This window comes from Saccopteryx bilineata, chromosome 1 (genome assembly GCF_036850765.1).
Source record: "Saccopteryx bilineata isolate mSacBil1 chromosome 1, mSacBil1_pri_phased_curated, whole genome shotgun sequence".
Classification (NCBI taxonomy): Eukaryota; Metazoa; Chordata; class Mammalia; order Chiroptera; family Emballonuridae; genus Saccopteryx; species Saccopteryx bilineata.
Genome location: NC_089490.1, coordinates 266,654,045 through 266,672,164, shown reverse-complemented (window position 1 = coordinate 266,672,164; position 18,120 = coordinate 266,654,045). Strand labels below are relative to the sequence as shown.

The 18,120-nt window shown below is 37.5% G+C and overlaps 1 protein-coding gene across 1 annotated transcript in view; it reads left to right on the top strand.

Moving 5' to 3' along the window:
• The window catches only part of IPO11 (importin 11), a 241,840-nt gene that overhangs the window by 147,174 nt on the left and 76,546 nt on the right, over positions 1 to 18,120 (top strand). The window contains exons 25-27 of the mRNA XM_066242532.1: positions 8,608 to 8,703; positions 9,327 to 9,440; positions 16,259 to 16,380. Coding sequence (XP_066098629.1) covers positions 8,608 to 8,703; positions 9,327 to 9,440; positions 16,259 to 16,380 — 332 coding nt within the window. The remainder of the gene's footprint in view (positions 1 to 8,607; positions 8,704 to 9,326; positions 9,441 to 16,258; positions 16,381 to 18,120) is intronic.

Here is an 18,120-nt window from a genome sequence, read left to right as displayed (position 1 = left end):
ACCTGTGGGTCGCGACCCCGGCGGCCTAAGGTGACCCCTGTGTTTTGGTCATTCTACCTCCGCTGGGGTCGCGACCCACAGGTTGAGAACCGCTGGCATATAGTGTTTGGTCCACAGTAAAAGTTCTTATGTTTTTAAGCTTGTCTTTGGACATCCCTTTAACTTCTTGCACAAAATTAGAAAATGTTGTCATTCCTGGGTACTCACTGCTTACTTTGAGAATGTTTGGAAATGCCTAGAGGTGTATTTGATTATCACCATGTTTGGAACATGCTATTGGCCTGTAATGAGTACAGACTGAAGATACTAAAGGCCCCTCAGTACATGGAATAGTCCTGCACAGTGAACACTTGTACCGCTTAAAATTACAATAATCAATCTTGAGAAATATTGCTTGAGTTTAAAGGGAAACGTGGCTCTGCCTTGAGACTAGTACTTGCCTGCAAGTCTCTCAATAGTGTCTGTTTTCCTTCCTATTCCTCTAGCAGTGGGACTGGAAGCGTGGAAGAACCTCCTTTGTTCTTATTGCTGCTTCCTGACCACTGCCTTCCTATAACCTAAAAATAAAACAAAAGTAAGCAAACAAAAACAACCTCACTCTGAATTTTCTGCTACCTTTTTTAAGGAGAGAGCCTACTTTAATCATCTAGAAGTAATTTGTATTTTTTTAATTTATTTTTTATTTTTTGATTAATTTTAATGGGGTGACATTGATAAATCAGGGTACATATGTTCAGAGAAAACAGCTCTAGATTATTTTGCCATTTGCTTATGCTGCATTCCCATCACCCAAAGTCCAATTGTCTTTCCTCACCTTCTAACTGGTTTTCTTTGTGCCCCTTTCCTCCCCCATCCCCCTCCCTCTCCCCCTCTACCCCGTAACCCCCACACTCTAGTCCATGTCTCTGAGTCTCATTTTTATGTCCTACCTATGTATGGAATCATAGAGTTCATAGTTTTTTCTGATTTACTTATTTCGTTCAGTATAATGTTATCAAGGTTCATCCATGTTGTTGTAACTGATCTGATATCATCATTTCTTATGGCTGAGTAGTATTCCCCAAACTACGGCCTGCGGGCCGCAATTTGGCCCCCTAAGGCCATTTAACCAGCTCCCACCGCACTTCCAGAAGGGGCAACTCTCTCATTGGTGGTCAGTGAGAGGAGCACTGTATGTGGGAGCCCTCCAATGGTCTGAGGGATAGTGAGCTGGCCCCCTGTGTAAAAAGTTTGGGGACCTCTGGAAAGCTTTTTAATCCACTCGTCCTCTGACGGACACTTGGGCTGTTTCCAGATCTTCGCTATTGTGAACAATGCTGCCACAAACATGGGGGTGCATTTCTCCTTTTGGAGCCGTTCTTTGGTGTCCTTGGGGTATATTCCTAACAGTGGGATAGCTGGGTCAAAAGGCAGTTTGATTTTTAATTTCTTGAGGAATCTCCATACTGTTTTCCACGGTTGCTGCGCCAGTCTGCATTCCCACGAGCAGTGTAGGAGGGTTCCCTTCTTTCCACATCCTCGCCAGCACTTATTCTGTGTTGTATTGTTGATGAGCGCCATTCCGACTGGTGTGAGGTGATATCTCATTATGGTTTTAATTTGCATTTCTGTAATGATTAGTGATGTTGAGCATTTTTTCATATGCCTATTGGGCATCTGTATGTCCTCTTTGGAGAAGTGTCTATTCATTTCATTTGCCCATTTTTGGATTGGATTGTTTGTCTTCCTGGTATTAAGTTTTACAAGTTCTTTATAAATTTTGGTTATTAACCCCTTATCAGACGCATTGTCAAATATATTCTCCCATTGTGTAATTTGTCTTTTTATTCTGTTCTTATTGTCTTTAGCTGTGCAGAAGCTTTTTAGTTTGACATAGTCCCATTTGTTTATCCTGTCTTTTATTTCACTTGCCTGTGGAGACAAATCGGCAAATATATTGCTGCGAGAAAAGTCAGAGAGCTTACTGCCTATGTTTTCTTCTAAAATGCTTATGGTTTCACGGCTTACATTTAAGTTTTTTTTTTTTTGTATTTTTCTGAAGCTGGAAACGGGGAGAGACAGACAGACTCCCGCATGCGCCCGACCGGGATCCACCCAGCACGCCCACCAGGGGGCGATGCTCTGCCCCTCCAGGGCGTCGCTCTGCCGTGACCAGAGCCACTCCAGCGCCTGGGGCAGAGGCCAAGCAGCCATCCCCAGTGCCCGGGCCATCTTTGCTCCAGTGGAGCCTCAGCTGCCGGAGGGGAAGAGAGAGACAGAGAGGAAGGAGAGAGGGAGGGGTGGAGAGGCAGATGGGCGCCTCTCCTGTGTGCCCTGGCTGGGAATTGAACCCGGGACCTCTGCACGCCAGGCCAACGCTCTACCACTGAGCCAACCGGCCAGGGCTACATTTAAGTCTTTTATCCATTTTGAGTTGATTTTTGTGAATGGTGTAAGTTGGTGGTCTAGTTTTATTTTTTTGCAGGTTGCTGTCCAATTTTCCCAACGCCATTTGTTGAAGAGGCTGTCTTTACTCCAATGTATGCTCTTACCTCCTTTGTCAAATACCAGTTGTCTATAAAGGTGTGGGTTTATTTCTGGGTTCTCTGTTCTGTTCCATTGATCTATATGCCTATTCTTAGGCCAGTTCCAGGCTGTTTTGAGTACAATGGCCTTGTGGTATAACTTGATATCTGGAAGTGTGATACCTCCCACTTTATTCTTCCTTTTCAGGATTGCTGAGGCTATTCGTGCTCTCTTTTGGTTCCATATAAATTTTTGGAATATGTGTTCTATATCTTTGAAGTAAGTCATTGGTATTTTAATTGGTATTGCATTGAATTTATAAATTGCTTTGGGTAATATAGACATTTTAATGATGTTTATTCTTCCTAACCATGAGCACGGTATATGCTTCCACTTGTTTGTATCTTCCCTGATTTCTTTTATCAATGTTTTATAATTTTTCAAGTACAAATCTTTAATCTCCCTGGTTACATTTATTCCTAGGAACTTTATTTTTTTTGGTTGCAATGGTAAAGGGGATTGATTCCTTAATTTCTCTTTCTGACAGTTCATTGTTAGTGTATAAAAATGCCTCTGATTTCTGAGTATTAATTTTATATCCTGCCACCTTGCCAAACTCATTTATCAGGTCTACTAGTTTTTTGACTGAGACTTTAGGGTTTTCTATATACAATATCATGTCATCTGCAAATAATGATAGTTTTACTTCTTCTTTTCCAATTTGGATGCCTTTTATTTATTTTTCTTGTCTGATTGCTGTGGATAGGACTTCCAGAACTATGTTAAATAAGAGTGGTGAAAGGGGGCACCCCTGCCTTGTTCCTGATTTTCAGGGGATTGCTTTTAATTTTTGCCCATTGAGTATGATGTTGGCTGTGGGTTTGTCATAGATGGCCTTTATCATGTTTAGGTATGTTCCCTGTATTCCCACTTTGCTGAGAGTTTTGATCATGAATGGGTGCTGGATTTTATCAAATGCTTTTTCTGCATCTATTGAAATTATCATGTGGTTTTTCTCTTTCCTTTTGTTTATGTGATGAATCACATTGATTGATTTGCGAATATTGTACCAGCCTTGCCTCTCAAGAATAAATCCCACTTGATCCTGGTGTATGATTTTTTTCATATATTGTTGGATCCGGTTTGCTAATATTTTGTTGAGGATTTTAGCATCTAAATTCATCAGGGATATTGGCCTATAATTTTCTTTCTTTGTGTTGTCTTTGCCTGGTTTTGGAATCAGAATTATGCTCGCCTCATAAAAGGAGCTTGGAAGTCTTCCTTCCTCTTGAATTTTTTGAAATAGCTTGAGAAGGATAGGAGTTAGTTCTTCTTTGAATATTTGGTAGAATTCACTTGTGAAGCCATCAGGCCCAGGACTTTTCTTTTTTGAGAGCTTTTTGATAACTGTTTCGATCTCATTTGTTCTAATTGGTCTGTTTTGGTTTTCTGATTCTTCCAGATTAATTTTTGGAAGATTATATTTTTCAAGGAATTTGTCCATTTCATCTAGGTTGTCTAGTTTTTTGGCGTACAGTTCTTCATAGTATTTTCTTACAATATTTTGTATTTCTGTTGTGTCAGTTATTTCTCCACTCTTGTTTCTAATTTTATTTATTTGAGTCCTCTCTCTTTTTTTCTTGGTAAGTCTGGTTAAAGGTTCATCGATCTTGTTTACCTTTTCAAAGAACCAGCTCCTGGTTTCATTGATCCTCTGTATTCTTTCTTTAGCCTCTATGTCATTTATTTCTGCTCTGATCTTTATTATTTTCTTCCTTTTACTAGCTCTGGGCTTTACTTGCTGTTCTTTTTCTAGTTCTTTTAGATGTAGGGTCAAGTTGTTTATTTGAGCTCTTTCTAGCTTCTTGAGGTATGCCTGTAATGCTATGAACTTCCCTCTCAAGACTGCTTTTGTTGTGTCCCATAAATTTTGAGTTGATGTATGCTCATTATCATTTGTTTCTAGGAATTTTTAAATTTCTTCTTTGATGTCATTGTTTACCCACTCGTTCTTTAATAACATGCTATTTAGTTTCCAAGTGTTTGAGTATTTTTCAGTTTTTCTGTTGTGGTTGATTTCTAGTTTTATGCCATTGTGATCAGAGAAAGTGCTCGATATGATTTCAATCTTCTTAAATTTGTTGAGACAGCTTTTGTGCTCTAATATGTGGTCTATTCTAGAGAATGTACCATGAGCACTTGAAAAAAATGTATATTTTGCTGCTTTAGGGTGAAAGGTTCTGAAGATATCTATTAAATCAAGTTGATGTAGTATGTCTTTTAGGTCTGCTGTTTCTTTGTTAATTTTCTTTCTTGAGGATCTATCTAGTGATGTTAGCGGGGTATTGAAATCCCCTACTATTATAGTATTACTGTTGATCTCACCCTTTAAACCTATCAAAGTCTGCTTTATATATTTAGGTGCTCCTATATTAGGTGTGTAGATATTTATAATGGTTATATCTTCCTGTTGGATTGCTCCCTTAATCATTATGTAGTGACCTTCTTTATCTCTTACTATAGTCTTTGTTTTAAATTCTGTTTTTTCTGATATAAGTATTGCTACCCCAGCTTTTTTTCATTTCCATTTGCTTGAAATATTTTTTTTTCCATCCATTTATCTTTAGTCTATGTGCATCTTTTTTTTAAGGTATATCTCTTGTAGACAGCATATGTATGGGTCCTGTTTTCTTATCCATGCAGCTACCCTATGTCTTTTGATCGGATCATTTAATCCATTTACATTTAAGGTTATTATTGATATGTAATTGTTTATTGCCATTTTATTCTTTAAAATTGTATTCCTCTTTTGCTATATTCTTTTTCTCCTTTGATCTGTTTACAACAGGCCCCTTAGCATTTCTTGCAGCCTTGGTTTGGTTGTAGTGAATTCCTTGAACATTTTTTTTGTCTGGAAAGCTTTTTATTTCTCCTTCGATTTTAAACGATAGCCTTACTGGATAAAGTAGTCTTGGTTTTAGGCTCTTGTTCTGCATTACTCTGAATATTTCTTGCCATTCCCTTCTGGCCTCAAGTGTTTGTGTTGAGAAGTCGGAAGTCATCCTTATGGGGGTTCCTTTGTAGGTGATAGTCTTTTTTTCTCTAGCAGCTTTTAATATTTTCTCTTTATCATTTAGCTTTGGTATTTTAATTATGATGTGTCTTGGTGTAGATTTCTTTGGGTTTCTCTTTAATGGAGTTCTTTGCTTCCTGAACATGTGAGATGTTTTCTTGCCTTAATTGAGGGAAGTTTTCAGCTATCATATGTTTGAACAAAGTCTCTATCCCTTGTTCTTTCTCTTCTTCTTCAGGAAACCCTATGATGCGGATGTTATTTCTCCTCATGTTGTCACAGAGCTCTCTTAGAGTTTCCTCAGACTTTTTGAGTCTCTTTTCTTTTTTTCTGCTCTGCTTTCGTGCATTTATTTATCGTGTCCTCTAACTCACTGATTTCGATTCTCAGCTTCATCCATCCTGCTTTTAATTTCTTCAGTTGTGTTCTTCATTTCTGATATTGTATTTGTCATTTCTGACTGATTCTTTTTTATTATTTCAATGTCTGTTTTTATATCTGCTATCTCTTTATTTAGGTGTTCGTAATGACCATCTATTGTTCTAATATCTTTGAGCATCCTAATAATCGTTATTTTAAACTCTGCATCTAGTAATTTGGTTATATCTGTTTCATTCAGTTCCTTTTCTGGGGATTTCTCTTGACTCATTTGTGTTGCATTTCTCTGCCTTCTCATCTTCTCTGTGTAAAAGAAGGTCTTGGCCACTGGAGTCCACTCAGTGTGGCCTCTGTTCCCTAGGTATGGTCTGTCTGCAGGCCCGCCACCCCCTCTGCTGTTGCTGCCTAGGCCATTTGGGTATGGGCGTTGCCAGTGCCTTCCCACTGGGGCTTTTGTTGTGGTTTCGCCTTTCCTTCACGGGGTGGCTGTGATCACGTGCTTGGATGTACAAGCTTTGGTGGCCTTGGCCTTCTCCCTGCCCCCGTGGGTGGCGTTATGCTAGGCCCTGAGATAAGTGGCAGCACCTTTGCTCAGTTGCGGGAGGAGCCAGCTCCCAAGTCAGGCCACAAGCCTAGGTTCCACGGGCGGGGCAAGGCTGTGCTCCTGCAAGAGCCGATCTCCACCCCTTCCGGAGTTCCTGCCCTTCTCCCACAGGCTGGATTGCAGGCAGCCTGCAGCTGGGCTTGACCACTTTTGCACGCCCCCTCCTTCCCAGCCAAGTAAGACTGAGCTCACACCTGGGCCCAGTGGTGGCCAGCCGGCTTCCGCGTCCTACCGCCGCCCACTCTCCGGCGAGCCCTTAGCTGTGTGGGTGTGGGCGCTGCAGCTCAGACCCTAACACTCACTACTATAGCCCAGAAAGCTCCCTCCTTCTAAGCGACTCTGCTCTGAGTGCCCACGGGAGAGCTTGTTTTTGGCTGGTATCCTGCTTCCCTTTGCTGGTATTGCTGTTTCCAGGGGAAATATTCACTTCAGATTTGGGGAGTGACTCGTCCCAGGGCTTAGGGTGGCTGTCTCCCAAAATGTTTCTTCCTGTGCCTCCTAGATTACACTGTCTTTCTGCTACTCCATTCCTCTCCTCTCTCCCCATTCCCTGGAGCCCCAGGTGAGTGGTTGTGAGAGAGGTTTTCTGTGCGGTCCCTTTAAGAAGAATCCTGGGTCTGAGAAATCAGTCTTCTTCTCCCAAACAGTATCCTGTCTTGTTTCCAGCTAAATACTGTCCTTACGCCTCTTCTAGGCTCTGGGGCTGTAGGCTGGGGCTTTGTTCCTGGGATTCTGGACCCTCCCCTTTCTGCTAAACTCACTTCCCGCCACACGAGTTTCTCCCGGCTGCTGTTCCCTCCGGGGAGCTGTGCAGCCCTCTGCGCGTTTCTGCTTTTCCTACCAGTCTCGGTGTGGCTTCTTCAGTGTTCCTTGGTTGAAGAGTCCTCTTAGTTTAGTCCAAAGTTGGTTTTTCCAGATGATAGTTCTTAAAATTAGTTTTTAATCCACTTTGGTTCTGGGAGGTGGGAGTTAATACGTCCGCCTACTCCAGTGCCATCTTGTCTTCTCCTAGATGTAATTTGTATTTTATAATCACCTGTAACAATTAATGCTTATGTCTAATAATCTGTATGACCATATTATAAATGAAATAAGATCATTTCTCATTTAATAAATGTTAAATATATATACAACATGCCCTTTTCTGTCCAATTTATTGATAAATTTAAATGTTGGTTTATTTTTGTACATTGTGTACAGTTGTTACTAACTTTCCTTTTCACAATTAAAAGCCAATACCTTTGAAAGCCTTTTGCTCCCTCTATTGCAACATTTTGTAAGGGTTATTTTAAAATACAAAGATAAGGCCCTGATTGGTTGGATCAGTGGTAGAGCGTCAGCCTGGTGTGTGGATGTCCTGGGTTTGATTCCTGGCCAGGGCACACAGGAGAAGTGCCCATCTGCTTCTCCACCCCTCCCCCTCTCCCTTCTTCTTCTCTCTCTCTTCCCCTCTCGCAGCCAAGGCTCCATTGGAGCAAAGGTGGCTTGGGAACTGAGGATGGCTCCATGGCCTCGCCTCAGGCGGTATAATGTCTCCTGTTGCAAGGAGCAACAGCTTCAGATGGGCAGAGCATCGCCCCCTGGTGGGCATGCCGGGTGGATACCGCTTGGATGCATATGGGAGTTTGTCTCTCTGCCTCTAAGCTTCTCACCCTTGAAAAATACAAAAAAATAATACAAAGATAAGAATTCCATTAACAACATGATACAAGATGTTAACATAATGCGATTAATGATCATTTTAAGGTGTAGAACTATGTTTAAATAGTACACATTTATATCAAATTGTATTTTTTATTGGATTATTTTGTAAAAGTATATCTAGAGCCAGACTATCAAATACCTACCTCATGTGTACTGGTTTGTATCTTGGATTTAGTGTAAAAGTATATCTAGAGCCAGACTATCAAATACCTACCTCATGTGTACTGCTTTGTATCTTGGATTTAGTGTGTGAAATTTAGTACATTCTTTTCTTTATGGGTGTTTTGCATGAATCAATGACTTGCATTATTAACTGTTACCAATGTGTCTTTCTGATTTTTAGGTTGTGGAAAATGCCCTTAAAGTGAACCCAGTATTAGGCCCACAAATGTTTCAACCAATTCTACCCTGTGTTTTTAGAGGTATTATAGAAGGAGAGGTAAGATTTATATTATGCTTCTAAGAACAATGTTGGACCCCAGGATTCTAGTTTTAATTATTTTCCCTCTGCTTTGGAAAATTACTTCTTCATTGTCTTATATTAAAGGGAAGCTTTATTAAATATTTGATTGTTTTGAAGTAAATTCACTCAATTTCAGGTATTTGTACAGCTTTATTTTTTTATTTGTCCATATAGGAAGGATAGATTTCCTTTAATAACTCATCTCTCACTCATGTGCAAGCATAGTCATATACAAGGATTTTAAGCATTGGAATGGGAAAATAATAGTGCTAGTTTTGTTATATACTGAATATATGAAAACTATAGCTCTTAAATAAATCCATGTAGCTGTGTATGTTAAAAGCACTTAAAGTAATATGAATATGTAAATATGCCATTGGCAAATATCCTTTCTTTGTTCTTATATATATATATAAAATCCCTATAAATATACATTTTGAGTGACATGTTATATGCCGTATATATCTGTATGGCATGTAAATTTAGTAAGCAAGAGTTAGGCAATATTGACAGTTCATTCAAAGGAGCAATATGAAGGAGAATATTGTTATTTCATATGCCTGTTGATTGTTATTATGTGCTGTGCTTTAATTGTACAGAGGTATCCTGTAGTGATGTCAACATATCTTGGAGTTATGGGTCGAGTCCTGCTACAAAACACTAGTTTCTTTTCTTCACTTCTTACTGAGATGGCACATAAATTTAATCAGGAGGTAAGAATAATTTATTTAAATTGAAGGAAGTTTTTATTCAGATAAAGATTAGAAATAATAATGTGGTGAAATAATATTTCTATAAAAGTCTTATTGTATTTAACTTTTATATTTTAAATCTTTAATAATTTACATTGTGCCTTAATTTGGTAGATGAAAAGAGAAGCAGTGAATGGCAATTAGAACTTTTATTTTCTTCCCAAACAGGCAGTTTTATTCTGCTTAGCAATAGGCATTCGTAAATGTACGGCAGTAGCCATACAGTAAGTGAAAGAGGGAGACATATAATCGTGTACTGTTTTTACTTTACTTCTTTAATTAACTTATTCTTAGTGCCATACAATGAAGTTTCTGTTATCATTATTGTGGGAAATTACCTTTTTCCCCAGGGCTTATTTAAAAAAATACTATAATTAAAACCAATCTCTGCAATATGTGTGAAATAGGCTCTTAAGTGACGTGGTTACTTGAGACTATATACAGAATATTAAAATTCGACTTTTATGTTTAAGTCATTAGTCTGTTAAGATTTATAAAATGTTGAAGGTGGAATGTACTTGACTGTATCTCTATAATAGTAAGTAATTTATGTTCTGAGACTGATATAACTCTTTCTACTTTAAGCTTTGTGGGCTGAAACAAATGCAACTATTTCAACTTCAAGGAAATTCAGAGTTAGGAAGTATAAATTTTGAAGTATGACTATAGTTTTTCTAGAATTAGACTAATCTAATTAGAGATACTAGCCCTTGTTTTGATGAATAGATAAGAAAGAATTTTCATTAGTTTTGTTAAATTTAATTGTGATAGGTTAATGTTCAACAGTTAAAAGAGTTTATTCAGTTGAGTTAAGCAAAATTTGTTGACTGATTTTAATAATAATATATTTAACAACAATAATACACATTTCATGTGTTATTTTAAATCCTCTCAATGAGATTATTTATATTTTCAGTTCACACATGAGAAATCAAAGGCTTAGAGAGCTTTAGTGACATGCTCAAGTTTACTTAGCTCTGGTGAATGACAGAGTTGGTATACAAACCCCAGCAACCTAATTTTAGAACCCAAATCACACTGACCACATTCCACTTCCTTGTGCTTATCCTCGAATGGCACCTCTTCGTTAGACCCTGTATATACTGGCCTTGACATGCTTGTTACTTTTAAGGAAAGGAGTACTTAAACAGGCAGTTCCAAATTAATATTATAAGTACTATGTTAGAGATATGTCCAACATGCTGGGGAGAGAAAGAAAAGCTATTAAATATGTTAAAAATTTTCCCCAGTTTTTTTTATTGTGATAAAATGCACATAACATAAAATTTACCCTCTTAACCATTTTTAAGTAGACAAATCCGTGGTATTAAATATATTCATAATGTTGACAGTCATTATCACCATCCATCTTCATAATTCGCTCTTGTACAACTCTCTACCCATTAAACAATAACTTTCCCATTCTGCCCTACCCCAGCTCCTGGCAGCCGTCATTCTACTTTCTGTCTGATTTTGGCTACTCTGACTGCGAACAAGTGCAATCAGAAAGTATTGTGTATGTGTGTGTGACTAACATATTACTTAGCATATGTGCTAAAGATTTATTCATGCTAGTAGCAATAAGTCAGAATTTGCTTCCTTTTTAAGGCTGAATAATATTCCTTGTATATATTGTATCCATACATCACATTCTGCTTATCCATTCATCAGTCAAACAATGGACACTTTGGTTGCTCCCACATTTACTACTGTGAACAAAGCTGCTGTGAACATGACTGTACAAATATATCTTTGAGACCCTGCTTTCAGTTCTTTAGGGTATATATTCGGAAGTGCAATTGCTGGATTATATGGTGATTCTATTTTTCAGTTTTTGAGGAAACAACAAAGTGTTTTCCACAGCAGATGCCCTATTTTAAATTTCCTCCCACCATGCAAAGGGTTCCAATTTCTCCACATTGTTGCCAACACTTGTGCCGGATTTTTAAAAAGAGGTCACAGAATTTTTGTCCTGTCCTCAGTATATGCCAGTTTTAGTTGCTTCTTAATCCTCACTAACACTTGGTAGTCTGTCAGGTTTGTTTTTTTTTTACCATTCTAATGGATTTAAAATGGAAATCTCATTGTCGTTTAATTTGAATTTTTTGATTATTAAAAACTTTCCAAATCTTTTGATGTGCTTACTAGTCATTTATGTATTTTCTGTGAAGTATTTAAAATCTTTCACCAATTTTTAAAGTTGGTGAGTTTTTATTGAGTTGTATGAGTTCCTTACCAAACAGGAACAACCTTCTAGATTCAAGACTTTGTCAGGGTTATGTATTGTGAATATTTTCCTGCAGTTTTCAGCTTCTTTTCATCTTTTTATGAATGTATATTTGCGACCAGAAGCTGTTTATCAGTTTACTGGTTTATCACTTGTTGTCTTTAATAGTTCATACTTTTGTGTATGATCTATGAAGTCTGCCTACCCAAAGGCCTTAAAGGTTTTCTGGAATTTTTTATAGTTTCAGCTTTTATGGTCACTGATTGATTCTGAGTTAATTTTTTGTATATGGTGGGAGATGAGTTTCAGTGGTCAATTATGTATGTTACATACATATATACACACAACATATATAAATATAAATAAATACATAGGTACACACAGATACATACATATATGTTTGTGTGTTATAGGTTATTCTAGCATGATTTATCTAAAAGACTTATCTTTTTAAACCCTTTCAACTTTCTTGGCACTTTTGTCAAAAATAAATTGACCATTTACATGTGTGTACATCTTTTCTCCAACTCCTCTCTGTTTCATTGACCTGAATGTTTATTTTTATGCTATCACACTATCTTGGTTAGTTATAATAGGTCTTGAAATATATAGTATATATCCTTCAACTTTGTTCTTGTTCAAGTAGGTTTGGCTATTCTCTGTGGGTCTATTACATTTCTATATCAACATTGGAGTTGGCCTGCCAACATCCCCCCCCAAAAATAGCAAACTCGGAGAATTCCTGCTGGTATTTTGAATGAATTGATGTTGATTTTATAAGATTAATTTAGGAAGAATTTTTATCTTAGCAAGATTGAGTCTTCTAAAAACTTAGATATACATTTATTGAGGTATTCTTTTAGTGTTCTCAGAAATGTTTTATACTTTTCATTATACATGTCTTGCACATATTTTGTTAAATTTATCCTAGTTATTTTTAGGTTTTAATGTAAATGGTATTTTGAAAGTTTCAATTTACAGTTCACTGGTAGTGAAGATAAATGAAACTGATTTTTTTTTCATTTAAAAATTTTAACATATTTTATTGACATGGTTTCAAGTGTCTCACTCAATATAACACCCTCTACCCATTGCATCATACCCTACCTTGCCCCATGAAAAGTCTCTTTCCATCTCCTTTGCACCCTCTGGCTTCATCCCCCCCTTTTCCTCTGGTTATTGCTACCCTGCTTTCTATATCTGTGTGTTATGTATATATAATTTGACTAATCCTTCACCTTCTTTGATCTCATCTCCTCTTCCCCCTTCCCTCTCACAACTGTCTGTCTGTTCCCCGTAACCCTGCCTCTGCCTCTCTCTATTCCATTCCTCAGTTCACCTTGTTCATTAGATTCTGCATGTAAGTGAGATCATATGGTATTTGTCTTTTCTCTGCCTGGCTTATTTCACTTAGCATAATAATCTCCAGGTCCATCCATGCCATTGCAAAACGTAAGGGTTCCTTTTTCATGGCTGCATAGTATTCCATTGTATATATGTATCACAGCTTTTTTATTCACTAATCCACTGAAGGACACTTGAGCAATTTTCAGATCTTGGCTATTGTAAACAATGCTGTCGTGAACATGGGGGTGCATATCTTCTTTGAATTAGTGTTTGGGGATTTTTAGGATAAATTCCTAGAAGTGGGATAGCTGGATCATGAGAAAGTTCCATTTTTAAGTTTTTGAGGAAACACCATACTCTTTTTCCACAGTGGCTGCATGATTCTGCATTCCCACCAGCAGTGCAGGAGGGTTCCCTTTTCTCCACACCATCTCTAGCACTGTTGTTTGTCGATTGTTGATGTGTTAATCAAAGCCATTCTGACAGATGTGAGATGATCTCTTATTGTGGATTTTAATTTGCATTTCTTTAATGATTAGTAATGTTTAGCATTTTTTCATATTTCTGTTGGCCATCTATATGTCCTGTTTGGGGAAGTATCTTCAGGTCTTTCACCCATTTTTAAATTGGCTTGTTTACCTTTCTGGTGTTGTTTTATAAGCTCTTTATAAATTTTGATTATTAACCCCTTATCAGACATATTGGTGAATATGTTCTCCCATTGAATAGGTTGTCGTTTGATTTTGTTAATGTTGTCTTTGCTGTGCAAAAGCTTTTTAGTTTGATATAGTCCCATTTGTTTATTTTGTCCTTTATTTCACTTGCCCGTGGAGATATATCAGCAAAAATATTGCCTCAAGTGCTGTCTGAGAGTCTACTGCCTATGTTCTAGGATTTTTATGGTTTCATGGCTTATATTTAAATCTTTTATTTTTTTAAATTTTATTTATTTATTTATTTAGTTTTGAATTTTTCTGAAGTTGGAAACAGGGAGGCAGTCAGACAGACTCCCACATGCGCCCGACCGGGATCCACCCGGCATGCCCACCAGGGGACAATGCTCTGCTCATCTGGAGCATCGCTCTGTTGCAACCAGAGCCATTCTAGCGCCTGAGCCAGAGGCCACAGAGCCATCCTCAGCACCCGGGCCAACTTTGCTCCAATGGAGCCTTGGCTCTGGGAGAGGAAGAGAGAGACAGAGAGGAAGGAGAGGGGTAGGGGTAGAGAAGCAGATGGGTGCTTCTCCTGTGTGCCCTGGCTGGGAATCGAACCCGGGACTCCTGCACGCCAGGCCGATGCTCTACCACTGAGCCAACCAGCCAGGGCCCTTTTATTTATTTTGCGTATATTTTTCTGAATGGTATAAGTTGGTAATCTATTTTCATTTTCTTGCATCTACCTGTCCAATTTTCCCAACATCATTTATTAAAGAGTCTGTCTTGACTCCATTGTACACTGTTGCCTTCTTTGTCAAATATTAATTGACCATAAAGGCATGGGTTTATTTCTGGGTTCTCTGTTTTGTTCCATTGATCTGTATGCTTGTTCTTATGTCAGTACCAGGCTTTTTTGATTACGGTGGCCTTGTAATATAGCTTGATATCAGGAAGTGTGATACCTCCGACTTCGTTCTTGACTTTTAAGATTGCTGAGGCTATTCTGGTTCTTTTTTGGTTCCGTATAAATTTTTGGAATATTTGTTCTAAATATGTTAAATGTGCCGTTAGTATTTTAATAGGAATTACATTGAATCTATAGATTGTTTTGGGTAGTACGGACATTTTATTGAGTTGAACAAATCTATTTAGTTCTCAGTTCTTTCCACCCATGAACATAGTATAAGGCGTCTACTTGTTTGTATCTTCCTTGATTTCTTTTTCAATGTTTTATAATTTTCCAAGTATAAGTCTTTTACCTCCTTGGTTAAATTTACTCCTAGGTACTTCATTTGTTGTTGTTTTTGTTGTTGTTGCAGTAGTGAAGGGGATTGTTTCCTTAATTTCTATTTTTGACAGTTTATTGTATAAAAATGTCACTGATTTCTGAATATTAATTTTGTATTTTGCCACCTTGCCAAATTCATTTATTAAGTCTACTAGTTTTTTGCTTGTGACTCTAGGGGTTTTCTATGTACAGTATAATGTCATCAGCAAATAATGACAGTTTTACTTCTTCTTTTCCCATTTGGATGCCTTTTATTTCTTCTTATCTAATTGCTGTGGCTAGGGCTTCCAGTGTTATGTTGAATAAGAGTAGTGAAAGGTGACACCCTTGTCTGATATCTGATCTTAAAGGGATTACTTTTAATTTTTGCCCATTGTGTGTGATGTTGGCTGTTGATTTGTCATCTATGGCCTTGATTATGTTGAGGTACTTTCTTTTTATTCCCACTTTTTCTGTATCCATCTATTGATGGGTAGTCTTGAAGCAGGATTCTTCTTGAGGAAACCTTAGTTTTTGTTTTGAAGATTTTCAACTGATTGAATGAAGCCCTACCTACCTTATCTAGAGTAATCTTCTTTACTTAAAATCAACTCAAAATACTTTTTTTGAGAGAGAGAGAGAGACAGGAAGGGAGAACAATGAGAAGCATCAGCTTGTAGTTACAGCACCTTAGTTGTTCATTGATTGCTTCTTATACATTCCTTGATCAGGGGACTCTTGCTGAGCCAGTGACCCATTGCTCAAGCCAGCAACATTTGGGCTCAGTATAGCAGCCATGGGATCATGTCATTGATCCCATGCTCAAGCGAGCAACCTGTGCTCAAGCTCATAAGCCTGCACTCAAGCCAAATAAACCCTCATTCAAGCCAAATGAGCCCACGCTCAAACCAGGGACCTCAGGATCCCAAGGTGACACTCTCTCTACTGTGCCACCACCGGTTAGGCCAATTCAAAATACTTTTACAGCATTATCTAAACTGGTATTTGAACCAACAACTGGATAGCTTAGTCTAAATGAGTTGAACAAGTCTATTTAGTTCTCAGAATTTATTGGCTTTTATTAAGATTAGAGTCAAATTCTGGTTTGCTTAATTTATTCCTTTCTAGCTTAAAACTTGCCCCAAATTCATGTGTTCTAATTCTGTAGTTTCCTGGAATTGAATTTACACTATGCCTTATAAGGTTTTAGCTGACAGCAGTACTTACCCAGAAGTAAATACTATTTGAAATATTTTGAGATGCCTCTTGATCTCTTTTTTAGATGGACCAGCTTTTGGGAAATATGATTGAAATGTGGGTTGATCGCATGGACAACATTACCCAGCCTGAAAGAAGGAAACTTTCAGCTTTGGCTTTGCTTTCTCTCCTGCCATCTGATAATAGGTGAGGAAACATTTTCTTAAAATTTGTTTTTTTAAGCATCAAAACATTAGCACTATTTTGGCCATTTGATATTGCTGTGTGTTTCTAGACAGAATATGTGTATATATGTAATGTGTATGTATGCTGATATTATTAATAGATAATGATATAACAAGTGTTAGTCTAAATCTAAAAAGATGTGAATGGGAGTGGTGAGTACTGCAGTTTAATGGTTATATTCTTTTTGTGTGTGTGTGTGTGTAACAGAGAGAGAGACAAAGAGAGGGACACATAGGGACAGGCAGATAGGAAGAGAGGGAGATGAGAAGCATCAGTTCTTTGTTGTGGCATCTTAGGGGCTTATTGATTGCTTTCTCATATGTGCCTTCATTGGGGGCTCCAGCAGAGTAACTGATCCCTTGCTCAAGCCAGCGACCTTGGGCTCAAGCCAGAGACCTTGGGCTTCAAGCCAGTGACCTTTGGGCTCAAACCAGCGACCTTTGGGCTCAAACCAGCAACCATGGGTTCATGTCTATAATCCCCCACTCAAGCCAGTGACCCCATGCTCAGGTTGGTGAACCTGCGCTCAAGCTGGCAACATCGAGGTTTCGAACCTAGGTCTTCTGTGTCCCAGTATGATGTTCTATCCACTGTGCTGCCACCTAGTCAGGCGGTCATATTCTTTTTATTAATTTATTAGATTCTTGTCTGTTTTTTAATGTTTAAAATAACAACCAGATTTTATTAGACTTATTTTAGCCCTCTTTTTATGTAGCTGTATTAAATATATAATATTTTTAAAGTCAATAGCACTTTATAAAATATATTATCCCTCTGATAATTCAAAGTTATGTTATATAATTTTTATTTATTTGGAGTTATGTATAAAGGAGCTTGCAAGTTGTTTTTTCCTTCTGACACAGATGAAGTCATTATATTATACTTTACAAATTTTCTTAAAATCTTATTTCTGTAAAGCAAATAGAAAATGCTTTGATTTGGAAATTTAAGAAAGAATATGTTTGGTTTTTTTAATTGTCTTTATGGAATTGACATTATATGCCCCCAGTTTGATACTTTTAATTTTAAAGACATGAAGGTAGGCCTTAACACTTGATACTATGAGAAGAATAATGAGAATGTATTATATCTTTATATCTTAAGGAATATTTAGAGTGCATGCATCCTAATGATAAATTAAAATAAATATAGTTAGCATCAGAAATTCTTTATAAAAATGTATATATTATTTATTTCTAGTATGGTCATTTGGATTAAGAACATAGGTGTGAAATAAGTAAATCAGAAAAAAAACTAAGAACTATATGAATCCATACATAGAAGGGACATAAAAATGAGACTCAGAGACATGAACAAGAATGTGATGGCAACAGGGGCGGGGGGTTGGGGAAGGAGGGATGGGGTGAAGAAGGAGAGAGGGGTTAGGGGAGGGGAGGGGCACAAAGAAAACCAGATAGAAGGTGACAGAAGACAATTTAACTTTGGGGGACGGGTATACAGCACAATCAAATGTCAAAATAATCTAGAGATATTTTCTCTCAACATATGTACCCTGATTTATCAATGTCACTGCATTAAATTTAATAAATAAATAAATAAAAAGGAACATAGGTAATTGCTTTGTCCTGACACCATAACAATAGTTAATTATTGAGCACTTATATTTTGCTAAATGCTTTGCATTTATATTACTTAATTTTAAAACAGCCCCAAAATGTAGGCATGCTTATCTTCTTTTCA